Source organism: Podarcis gaigeae, assembly GCF_964106915.1.
Source record: "Podarcis gaigeae genome assembly, chromosome: 1".
Lineage (NCBI taxonomy): Eukaryota > Metazoa > Chordata > Lepidosauria > Squamata > Lacertidae > Podarcis > Podarcis gaigeae.
In genome coordinates, this window is record NC_139678.1 from 93,550,102 (window position 1) to 93,561,341 (window position 11,240).

Genomic DNA, 11,240 nt, shown 5'->3' on the forward strand with positions numbered 1-11,240 from the left:
TAAGCGTACTTGTCTCTCTAGAATGTGCCCTTTAACCCTGACAATGTCTCCTGCTTGTAATGCATGCAGAGCTGTGTGGCTGTAGGTATGCAAAAGGTTCTGATTTTTGCATGATTGGAATGCAACCTATTGTACAAAGGTAAGATTTACAACCATTGCTCCACCACGTTTTGCTTCTGGCCCTGTGCACCACCGACCTTCAGGTTGAAAACAGTTCCTCCATCCCTAGCATATGCCCTACAGCTGAACTATAGGCCTCTGAGCACAGCTTCTGGTGCCTGGTGCCTTCAGTATGTGTGTTACATTTCTCAAAAAAGGACTGGGTGAGCATATTAAGAGGTAGCATGTTAATGTGTTACGCTTTGCTTTTCAGTCACAAGCTACATCATTTCCTTAAGAACCTTTACAGTTGAAAGATCTCTTTGTCAAGGTCAGTACAGCTAGTTTTCAACATATGATCAAGCAAGTCCAAATAAGACGATTTAGATTATTTTATAAAAAATAATGGAAATTACCATTAAAGCAGCCCTATTCAAGTATCATGCATATCTGGAAACAGAACACATTAGTGGGGAGACAAGCATATTAGCTTCAGCCTTATCTGAAGCGGGGAAACTCCTATATGCTTCTAAACCCCAGCTGCAGGGAAACACAAGCAGAAAGAGTGCTGATGCACCCATGTCCTGTTTGCAGGCTTGCCACAGACACCTGGCTGACCACTGAAAGAACAGGATACTGGGCCAGATGAGTCTTTGGCCTGATGATGCAAGGATTGTCTTGTGTTCTGTGCTCACTGATGATCACATGCAATGTAGAACCTTGGGAAATGTGGGGAGCCTATGAGAGGAAAAGCATGTGGGTGGCAGTGGGTGGAACTAGCAACACATCCCTAAAATCCCTGCTTATGCTTTATAGATCTAGGTTTTAATAACACCTGAGCAGGGTGTACCTAGCTCCACACCCAATTCTCATAGTCCGTTCTTTTAAAGTAGTAAATGCATAGCACTTCTCGTTGCAAATAAAAAGCTTACAGATGCAAAGCATGTGGGCTGTGCACAACCAATGGCTTTTTAAAGAGCTGGATATGGTATTGTAGAGCTATCATTGCCACACTCTGCCCCTCTCTATCACCCATCGTGATTTTACTGCTTTCTGTAACATTTCAAGGAGATACATGGCAAAAGCTGCAATTAGCCCTCCGCAGTGTAGCTACCACAACTGCAACAGATATCTGCATTTTTTAGAGTGACAGTAGATGCCCATGGAAAATATCCCCTTTCCCTATCCCACCATACCTGGAGCCACTTTGGAAGCATTGTAATGTATTGTCTAAAAACAAATTTCTTGTTTAAGTAACAAAGGATATGTGCATATCCACAATGGCACACATTTGGTTCAGGTATGGGGAACCTGCTTAAATACCGTATTGGCCAGCATATAAGCCACTCCCAAATATAAGCCGCACCTTTAAAATTCAAGGGGGGGGGAGGAAAAAAAAGACAATACCCGAATATAAGCCGCTCCCTTAAAATTCCGCAGGCACTCACACCCATTCCGTTTTACCGTATGTCTGTTTCAACAGTGATATCATAAAAGCCCATTTTTGTAAGGTCGCAAACTTAAGATGCACTTTAACTTTTCACAGTCGGAATTTGGGGGGAAAGGGAGGCTTATATTCAGGCCAATACGGTATGACTGTCCTCCCTATCTGGCCAGGCAACACACCCTCCTGAGCCATACCCCTCACCAGCCCTGATTAGCACCCTTCTGATTAGCACCCCCCTTGGCGGGGGGGGGGGGGTTGGACTCGATGGCCCTTGTGGTCTCTTCCAACTCTATGATTCTATGAAGTGCCTTTTCCTGGATGAATGTGTCCTTGAACTCTGATAATGCTTCTTGCTTACCTGGGTGGAGGACAGAGGGTGTGTGCATGTGAAAAAACTAGCCTACTGTACAAACGTAACATCCACATTTATTGCTCTGCCCACTTTCCCCTCTGGCCCCACTCATCATTAGTCTGGGCCCCCGGAAGGGAATGTGGCCCTCAGGCTGAAAACGTTTCCCACCCCAGTGCAGTTAGTTTTAAAATGTATCTGTGATTATAAATGCAGAACGTGACACCACGTACCTGCACCTAAATTAAGAGTGTGATACTCCTATGGGACTGAACAGCAAGGAGCCCTCATTCCTGCCTATCATCAAGACAGCAAAATACATCTCTCTCTCTCTCTCTCTCTCTCTCTCTCCATTATTTGCTCCATTCGATGGCAATCAAACAACAACAAACACGTAGTTGTGTTACAGACCCAGTTTGGGATGGATTTGAGTGCTATACAAATGAAATACATAGTGAATTAACCACTTCCCAGCCCTAATTTAATTAGCTCTACGCCACTCTCTCCCCCCCCTTCCCCTATTCTAGCATCTAAAATAAATAAAAAAATCCAGAGGTTACAAAGAAACAAAAGTTCTGCAGTCAAGAAGGTACAGCAAGTAAGGAAATGTGTCTAGTTTAGCACAACTTTATAAAGTTTTTGAAGCTTTAGTGCTGCAGTGTGTGGGCTGCAGTGTATGAAGTCAAGATTAAGAAACATTACTTGCTATGTGATCTATCTGCACGGCTTATTTCCTATTTTGTAACTACTGTTCCCTCATGCATTGTATCCTTCTGGGATGTTCCAAGTCAAAACTGGACAGTGAAAGAAAATTTCTGACTACCATTATTTGTCCGAAAAAGGCAAATGTTATCTTCAAAGCTGGTATAAAAGTTACCTTTCAAAGAAAGCTGATTTCCAAAACATTATAAACTAGCAGAATTGGAGCAACCTGGACTCCCAGATGAGGCTCATGATAATGAAAAGTTGTAGTTTACAAATAGGACCAAGCCTGAATCCAAGAGTAGACTCTTTAAGTAGGCTGATTTTACATAGATCATGATTTACCATGAACTTGGGAGATTTTGCCTGCTTTGTTTCCTCCCTCTGCAAGTGTGGGAGCAACAAAACACAATCCATGGCTTAGTATTATGTCTAAAGTGGGAGATCATAGTTTGGTTTGCTCAAACTTACTAGAATTGCTCAGTCTCTGGTTCCTGTATCTACCATTTTTACTCTTCTCCTCCAATGCAACCATGAGAAGTTGGGAAGCAGTGTTTCTATTTTAAACTAATTGCAGTTTGTAATTTTGTCCAAACTGTGGTTAGTTTAAACCAGCGCTCCAGATTTTGTTGAACTCAAATCAGCTCTGACTACTGGTCATGGCTGGGGTTGATGGGAGTGGGAGTCTAACATCTGGAGTTGCAAAAGTTAGCCCCCCTGGTTTGAATTTCAGTTTGTCAAAACAAGTCAAGATCAAGTTGTGGTTTCTGATCCTGACTTGTTGGAACAAACCATAGTTAAAACAGCAGTCCCTGCTTTGGATGAAACACAGTTGGTTTAAAATGAAAGTGGATGCTTCCAATTTCCTGATTACACTTCATGTTCAATTGAGGAGGGGAGGGGAGGAGGAAGCAGGTTTGTGTATGGAATTCTAAACTATAATCTGTCTGAACCAGGTGAATGCCAAGAACTAAGTCATTGGTTTCATTTTGTCATGTATGAAATCATTTACCATGTTCAAAGAAAATTCTAATAGCTTCAAGGAGTAACGTCCTGGCAACTTAGGAGGAGAAAGTGTAATGTAACATTAGAAGTGAAAATTCGAACTGACATGCTTTAGGGGAGTTGAAGCTGGTGCTTAGCAATGTCCTGACATTTAAAAACAACAACAACATTCCCTAAACATACTTTCTCACAATTGCTTTAAAATGAAAACACAACGACAAGGTATTTAAGGAGAATCAAAGTAGATACATTTAGTGAATTCATTGGGGTTTATTTTCTAGTACGAATGGATATGATTACACAATTGATGTATAGAACGCCTGCAATTCACAAATCAATCTTATGGGAAACTGCCTTATACCAAGTCTATTGAGCTCAGCATTGTTGCCTAGACCAGATAGTAACTGACTGTAAATATTAAAAATCAACTGAATGTGAAATAATGAAATGCCTGTATGGGGATGATGTGTATTCATTTTTGTTTCCTTACATCAAGGAACAGGACATATAGTAATATCTAGAAAGAAACAAAATAGCTATTTTGCACAAGTCTCAGTGTTATTTCACACACTGGGAGAAGTTCAATGTTACGCTTTCCTTTCCTGACTGTTCCAACAGTGGAAGCATTTCTACATTTATCTACTATATATTTTTGAAAGTTCCTTGCATTTGGACACCTCTTAAGATATCATAACCAAATTTTGCATAACCATTTCTGATATCAAGGAGCAGGTTTTCGTCTATGTTTGGATATAACTGATGCCACTTTGAATCAGAATGGGAGACTGAATCTTTCAAAACTGCACTGATTTTAATTACTGATTTCAAAATTGTACTGATTTTGGGGGGCTTCTTAGAATTCCCAAGCAACACTGGGTACAAAGCTGCTATTTTTAGGTATGCAGGCAGCTCTCAACTAACTCTGGGGTTATGTTCCGGGAATAGCGCCTAAAATCAAAATCATATATAGTCAAACACACTGGCAGTTCCACCCGCCATTGAACCCAAAGTTTTTAATCTCAGATGCCCGCCCCCTTTCCATTTTTTTTTTTAATTGGTAAATGAGTGAAGCTGAATGCACACTAGTTAAAAGCATGTAATTTGTGAGTTACCTGTATACCCAAATATGTAAGCAGCTCTTGCCAAGGGACAATTTAAACATTTCTCAAAGCACTAAATGCCTTAAAGTACAACCCAAAGGAGCACAATGGTAAACAGGCAGAAGAACGCAGTTCCACCACATGTGTCCACTGAGTATATTTAGAAACGTAAATTCCAGCACATCACATTTTACTGTGTTATCATTCCAAAGCCCTTCAGAATACAAAATAAAACACTTGCAACTTTAGGGTTAGGCCTCTGTGGTGAAAAGTTCAGTTGCACCAGAAACTTTACTAGATGCACATCAGATGGTTTTAGGTGTATGCTTCCCATTTCTCAATACTCCCCTCTAAAGAAAGAACCACCACCCACTTAAGATACCAACAAGTCAGTCCCCACTAGGCTTCAGCAGAGATACTCACCTATACTGCCAGCTTTTGGTAGTGCTTCCTCCTCTGCTACTGCTGATCCCACCACTGCTGATGCCACTACTACTGCTGCTCTTGCTTGTGCAGTTCAGGGCTGGGATCAAAATCTCCAGCTTGCCTTCACTTTCAGACAGTTTCATCGCTGTCGGTGGCGCTGCCGGAGCCGTAGACACAGGCTCCCCACTTTGCATGGTGGGGCCTGTCGGGCCCCTGCCCACCCAAGGGTGGGAGAGTGCAACAAGCCAAGTCAACAAGGGCTCGAGGAAAACTTTTTTTATCAAGGCTGTCAAGTATCCTTAGAAAAAAACGAGGGGTCACTCTGGAGTAGAACTTTTGTGAATGGGGCCCAATGTGGGCCAGAGATGGAGCAAGTCTATGGAAATAAGCTCGAATGACAGCTTTGAAGGGGGGAAAGGGAGAATATGGAGGGGGAAAGAGCCAGGTCTGGGGAAAAGGCCAGGGATCCAACAGAAGAGTTTCCTGAACACCCAGAGAATGAATCGGGAGCAGGGCAGCCAGCTGCGTTGGCAACGTCCAGGCACTCGCTCCCAAGGCGTGTTTAAACCGGGGGAGCAGCTCCGCGCACCTCAGTATCCCATGGGAGGGCAGAAGTGGGGTGGTAGGGAGGCAGCGGGAAATTCCTCAATTGTTCAGAGAGGCGGGATGCTGGCGCCGAAAGGAGGGCGGCCGCCTGGGGTTTGTACCTCCTTCCCCCAGAGGCTGCCTGCCTGGGGCTGGTCTCTCACCATGAACCGCAAACGCCCCTCCTGCAGCCCCCTCCCTCACTCGGCCAGGCTCCGTCTTCCAGGGTTGGCGGCGGCGGCGGCTCGCAGCCCACACGAACCGAGGGCAGCAGCAGCAGCAGCAGCAGTGGCGGAGCCGCTCCCACCCCTTCCGGGTCAGGCTCCCCGCCGCCTTCGTCCCTGTTTCTCCGCCCCGTGAAGGCCGAGGGCGGGCGTGAGCGCTAGCGGCGCCATCTTTGTTAAGGGAAACGGGGGCGGGATGCCCTGACAGGAAGGAGGAGCTGGCAGTAATAATAATAATTAATAAATAATAACGAACAGTGATAATAATACCTGCCTAAAACACCAGAAGGCAAACATAAAGGGCCTTTAAATCAAACACTGTTTGTTTGTTTGTTTGTTTGTTTGTTTGTTTGTTGTCCTCTTATTTCTGTGGAAGAAACCGAACTTGGAGCAAGGGTGTGACTCAGCTGCACGTCAACGCGCCCTCTGAGTCCACGTCTGGGTGTATGGAGATCTATCTATTTTCACACAGCCTCTTATATTTTAGTTCTCGTCTGCTCCGCATTGTTCCCGACGTTCTTTGCAGCCTCAGCAGCTCCAGTCTGCTGCAGCAAAATAAAAACAAAGGGCTTGTGACCACTTTTTAGCCCGAACCAGACTAAACCCGTTGAAATTAATGGGCATGGCTAACTTAAGTCCATTCATTTAAATAGCGTGCTCTAACTTAGCTGGCTGCAACCCAATGGATTTTGTGGCATCTAAAACGGCTAGCCAATTGTGACGTATAAGGCTTTTTGGACCAGAACATGCTTGATTGAAGCTAAACTTATATTTTAAAAAGCCAAATTATTCTGTTCTTTTCAGCTAAAGATAAAGCCAATTTAAATATGAAAGACAAGTGTAGAAGAGCCTATTGATATTTTCTGGGCCCATAGAGTTGGTGGAAGTTGTCTAAGCCATCTGGAAGGTACCACCAGTGTCTACACTCTTGTTGTTGTTTAGTCGTTTAGTCGTGTCTGACTCTTCGTGACCCCATGGACCAGAGCACGCCAGGCACTCCTGTCTTCCGCTGTCTCCCGCAGTTTGGTCAAACACATGTTGGTAGCTTCGAGAACACTGTCCAACCATCTCGTCCTCTGTCGTCCCCTTCTCCTTGTGCCCTCAATATTTCCCAACATCAGGGTCTTTTCCAGAGAGTCGAGTCTTCTCATGTGGTGGCCAAAGTATTGAAGCCTCAGCTTCAGGATCTGTCCTTCCAGTGAGCACTCAGGGCTGATTTCCTTAAGAATGGATAGGTTTGATCTTCTTGCAGTCCATGGGACTCTCAAGAGTCTTCTCCAGCACCATAATTCAAAAGCATCAATTATTTGATGATCATCCTTCTTTACGGTCCAGCTCTCACTTCCATACATCACTACTGGAAAAACCAAAACTTTAACTATACGGACCTTTGTCTACACTCTTATATTGCCCTAAAAGTTCAGCCATTCCTATATGCTACTCAGTAAGACAAAGCCATGGATCTTGCTGCCTTGGGATGCTACCTATGCTGCAAAAACACAGTGGACAGTCACAGATGGAGAAGTATTCATCATTCATCCCTGTGTGACACTGCATGGCTTTTCATTATGCACAATGCCTGCTATACTTGATGAAATAGGTTGTTCCCTATGAGATCTAAACCAACTGAGACTGCTATACTAAACATACTCCCTAGAGAGTAAGCCTGTTTATAGACAATGGAGCTTACTTACTAGTAAAATGCACACAGTTGTGCTGTTAGTCTCTGTGATGTCCTAGTATAGGAGTGGGGAACCTATCGGCATTCAGGCATTATTGCATTTCAGTTTCCTATCAGCCCCAGTCCGGGTTGTCAATAATAAGGGATTCTGGGAGCTGAATGCATCTGTATCCAACACCTGGAAGGTCACAGGTTCCCTACCCTGCATCTAGTGATTTTCCTCCTATAAAAATATGCATACTTTTGGCTTGCAATACATTAGAAATAAAGGCTCTTTCACAAGGCAGCAATTGAAGAGTCCTGGCTGGATACCGACAGTTTCCATTGTGAGCATGACAGCTGCTTTCCATATGATGGTTGTTAACATTCTTTGCCTTTCAGGTTTCAAATATTATATATGTGCAATATATAATATTGATGTACATTAATATAATATAATATAATATAATATAATATAATATAATATAATTAATATAATATAATATAATATACAGTATACTAGATTGGCTAACAGATTCTAATAGACAAGGCATTAGAAAACCTTGAACTTTTAATATAAAAAGTGAAATAACTATCTGTAATTATATGTTCACGTAAGGGCTTCTTGATTACAAAAATAAAGTTATTTCTTTGCATATGCATAGTATGTGTCTTCCCTAACAGGCTACTTTCAAATCTTCCAGCAATAGGTGCGGTCTGTTCTTTAATAGTTCCCCAGCATTAATATTTAGGCAAACACAATAACATAAAATGAATCAAGTCTTACACCTGAAACACACTAAAACCAAAAGAGAATTGTAGATTGATTTTATTTAGCTGCTGTTTCCCTCTAGTGACCAAACTAAATACTACATGTGAAAAAAGAGAAGCCAGTACAATGTCAAACACCTGTTTTTTAATGGTGATGATGAAACGTCTTTCTTATCTTAAGTTTTACCAAATCATGATACACAAAATTCACATAATTCTCACATTAAGAGATAGGTGAACCACCACACCTCTGCCATATGATGTGACAGGTTACATGTTTCAAGCGGAGGATGTGGCTGGGTTACAAAGTATTGATTTACATGACACTTGATACTAGTTGGTTAACATAGTTTATGCCCTGAAATGCTGCAGCCAAAGGGATTGTTCAGCTGTTGGGAGACCCATTAAATGGTTTTCATTAGTGCTCCTGCCTTCTATTCACATAGGAAACATAGAAAGAGGGTTACCTCTTTCCAGCACAGCTGGGCACTCGAACTTTGGCAGAGAATTATGTTTTTAATATCTTCTACCACACACAAGATGAATAAGGTCAGGCCATCTTGTGATGTTCAGTCAACTTTGCCCTATCGTCATTCAGGGAGTGCATTCAGTTGCATGCACCCCCTCCCCTTATTATTCATTCACAACACTTTATAATCCAGGGAAACATAAAAATACATTGAAAATACTGACCTTGGCTCCTGGTGTTCTACAGTACATAGTAATATCTACTAGATGGATTCTGATTTTCTTGATCACTGGAAAACCAAGCGTATATGCTGGTCCTGATTATGTACAGGTCATACTTGCAATCTTTCTCTTTAAAATGTATGTTAGTAATTTGTATCAGGTAATCAATTCAGGTTTATTCCGAATGGGTTCGCTGAAGCTTTAAACAAACAGCAGACAGCTGGGTGCCTGAAACAAACCACATGTAGCTTTGAAAGTGTAGGTAGCAAACTTAACACACCCACAAAAGTCAACAGCTCACATGCCTAATGTGAACAAAAGCAACCTGTTTGTGCTTCAAAGAGCCTAAAATATGTTCCCCTGACAACCATCAAGCTATCTGAGGGGTGAAATCACATATTTATTAATGCAGCTCAAGCATGCATGACTTTTGCCTCAAAGGAATAGGGGAAGGGAATGGCCCAGTTTCGGCTAGAGGCGTGCTGTCAGAAGGAGCAGAATAAATGACTCATTATACTGGGGTTGGGGTGCTAACTATCTGTTCAGAACAAAGCCAATTTAAAATACCTAAGGATATAGCATAGGAACACAGAAAGTTGCCCTAAGTAAAACCATCAGTCTGCTTATTTCAGTCTCTCCAGAGTGCCACACAGCAGTCTCTCTCAGGGCACCTACCTGGGGGCACCAAAGACTGAACCTGGGACCCTTTGTATACAAAACATGTGCTCAGTCACTGAGCTTCAGCCCTTCCCCAAACTCTGACCCATATATCATCATTTCTCTTCTGTTCTTTGTTGCTGACCAGACTGCATCCCTGTTCTCCCTTTCCTACAGCTTCCCTCAATCCTGCTTCCCTCGTTTCTACCGCTAAAAGAGTTTGAAGGATTTGCATTATTAACCTTATCATGCTGTGTCAGCTTTTGGATTAGTGGATCTCTGGGTATTTATCAGAAATACTTGAGATTGAGGGAAAACTTGGAGATGAATTGGGATCAGTTCCACTGAACTTAAATCTGTGCAATCAGTTCACAGCGCCAGTGACTCACTTCAGACCTTTATGAGGCTGGCCTTCATGTGGTGACAAGGAAGCTATGCGCTTCTGGCATGGCCATGTTCAATGTAGCATTTGCTCCTGTAAAAGAACAGTAAGGAGGGAGGTCATATTCCCATCTGATGCTAAGATAAAAGCTGCAGCATCACACCTTTAGTCCTGCTTTTCAACATATTTAGAAAGTACTTCTATATCCATTGTGTTGCTTGAGGTCACCTTTATACTTTAAGTAGGGTTAGCTTAGCAAGCATGTATTTACAACCAGAGAGGCTACAAGAGAAAGAAAGAAAGAAAGAAATAAAGAAAGAAAGAAAGAAAGAAAGAAAGAAAGAATATTGTTTCATCAACCACATCATTTTCTTCAGCTTTGATACTTCAATTCCCTCTTGGTCTATTTGTATCTTAACTCTTGGTCTATTTGTATCTTGGTCTATTTGTATCTTAATATTAATAGCTGCATCAAATGTGCTGAGTTAATTTTGCTTTCTCAGTCATGGGACTTTACCTCCTAAAAGCTACATTACCATTACTTCTACTGGGTTTTTTTGTGCTTCAGTTCCTATGGCAACATGGCAATCTCTGCATCTGCACATGCCACCCACTCTCGCTTAAATTGTGTTTCCCTTGGCTTAATTGTGGTCCTGATACTCCAGTTTTATGGATTAGCTCATGACTGCGGGGGAAGAGCAATCTTTGCCTGGCAAAAGGGGCAAAGCTGTGTTTCCCTGGAGCTAGGGATCTGTGAGGCAGGACTGGTAGTTCTGGATCAGGGCTGGGCTGGGTTCTAGATCTGATAAAACAACATACATTGCCCACCTACCCACTCCAAACTAGGATTCTTTATGCCACATGAAACACTATTGGCATTGTAAATCCTAGCAGAAGCCTGGCTTGAGTTAATATATGGCTTGTGTGTGCACCATATATTTAAAGCACATGTTCAATGGTGCTTGCTCATAGGTGGATGGGATCAGTTTTCTGCTTCTCCAGTGTGACCTATTCTTTCTGTTTTGTAATAATAGACCCTGAACTAACAGACCCAGAGATTACTTTATGGCATCTATACTCCAGCCTTAGTCAAGAAGGCTCTCAGAGCAAGTACAGGCATTGTGCACTCTGTATATCATCACC

General features: G+C 42.5%; 2 protein-coding genes across 5 annotated transcripts in view; one reads left to right on the plus strand and one right to left on the minus strand.

Annotated features, from left to right (window-relative positions):
• OSBPL11 (oxysterol binding protein like 11) overlaps window positions 1–6,025 on the minus strand; it is a 44,413-nt gene extending 38,388 nt beyond the window's left edge. The window contains exon 1 of the mRNA XM_083738895.1: window positions 5,126–6,025. Within this exon, the coding sequence (XP_083595021.1) occupies window positions 5,126–5,322 (197 nt within the window). The 5' untranslated portion in view covers window positions 5,323–6,025. The remainder of the gene's footprint in view (window positions 1–5,125) is intronic.
• The window catches only part of LOC310848585 (glycerol-3-phosphate dehydrogenase 1-like protein), a 29,855-nt gene that overhangs the window by 4,465 nt on the left and 14,150 nt on the right, over window positions 1–11,240 (plus strand). For 3 of the 4 annotated variants that reach the window (XM_083747845.1, XM_083747847.1, XM_083747848.1), the window contains exon 2: window positions 374–430. The gene's annotated coding sequence lies outside the window, so the exon portion shown is untranslated. Of the gene's footprint in view, window positions 1–373; window positions 431–11,131; window positions 11,208–11,240 lie in introns of all 4 variants that reach the window. The other variant, XM_083747846.1, reaches the window with a different exon arrangement.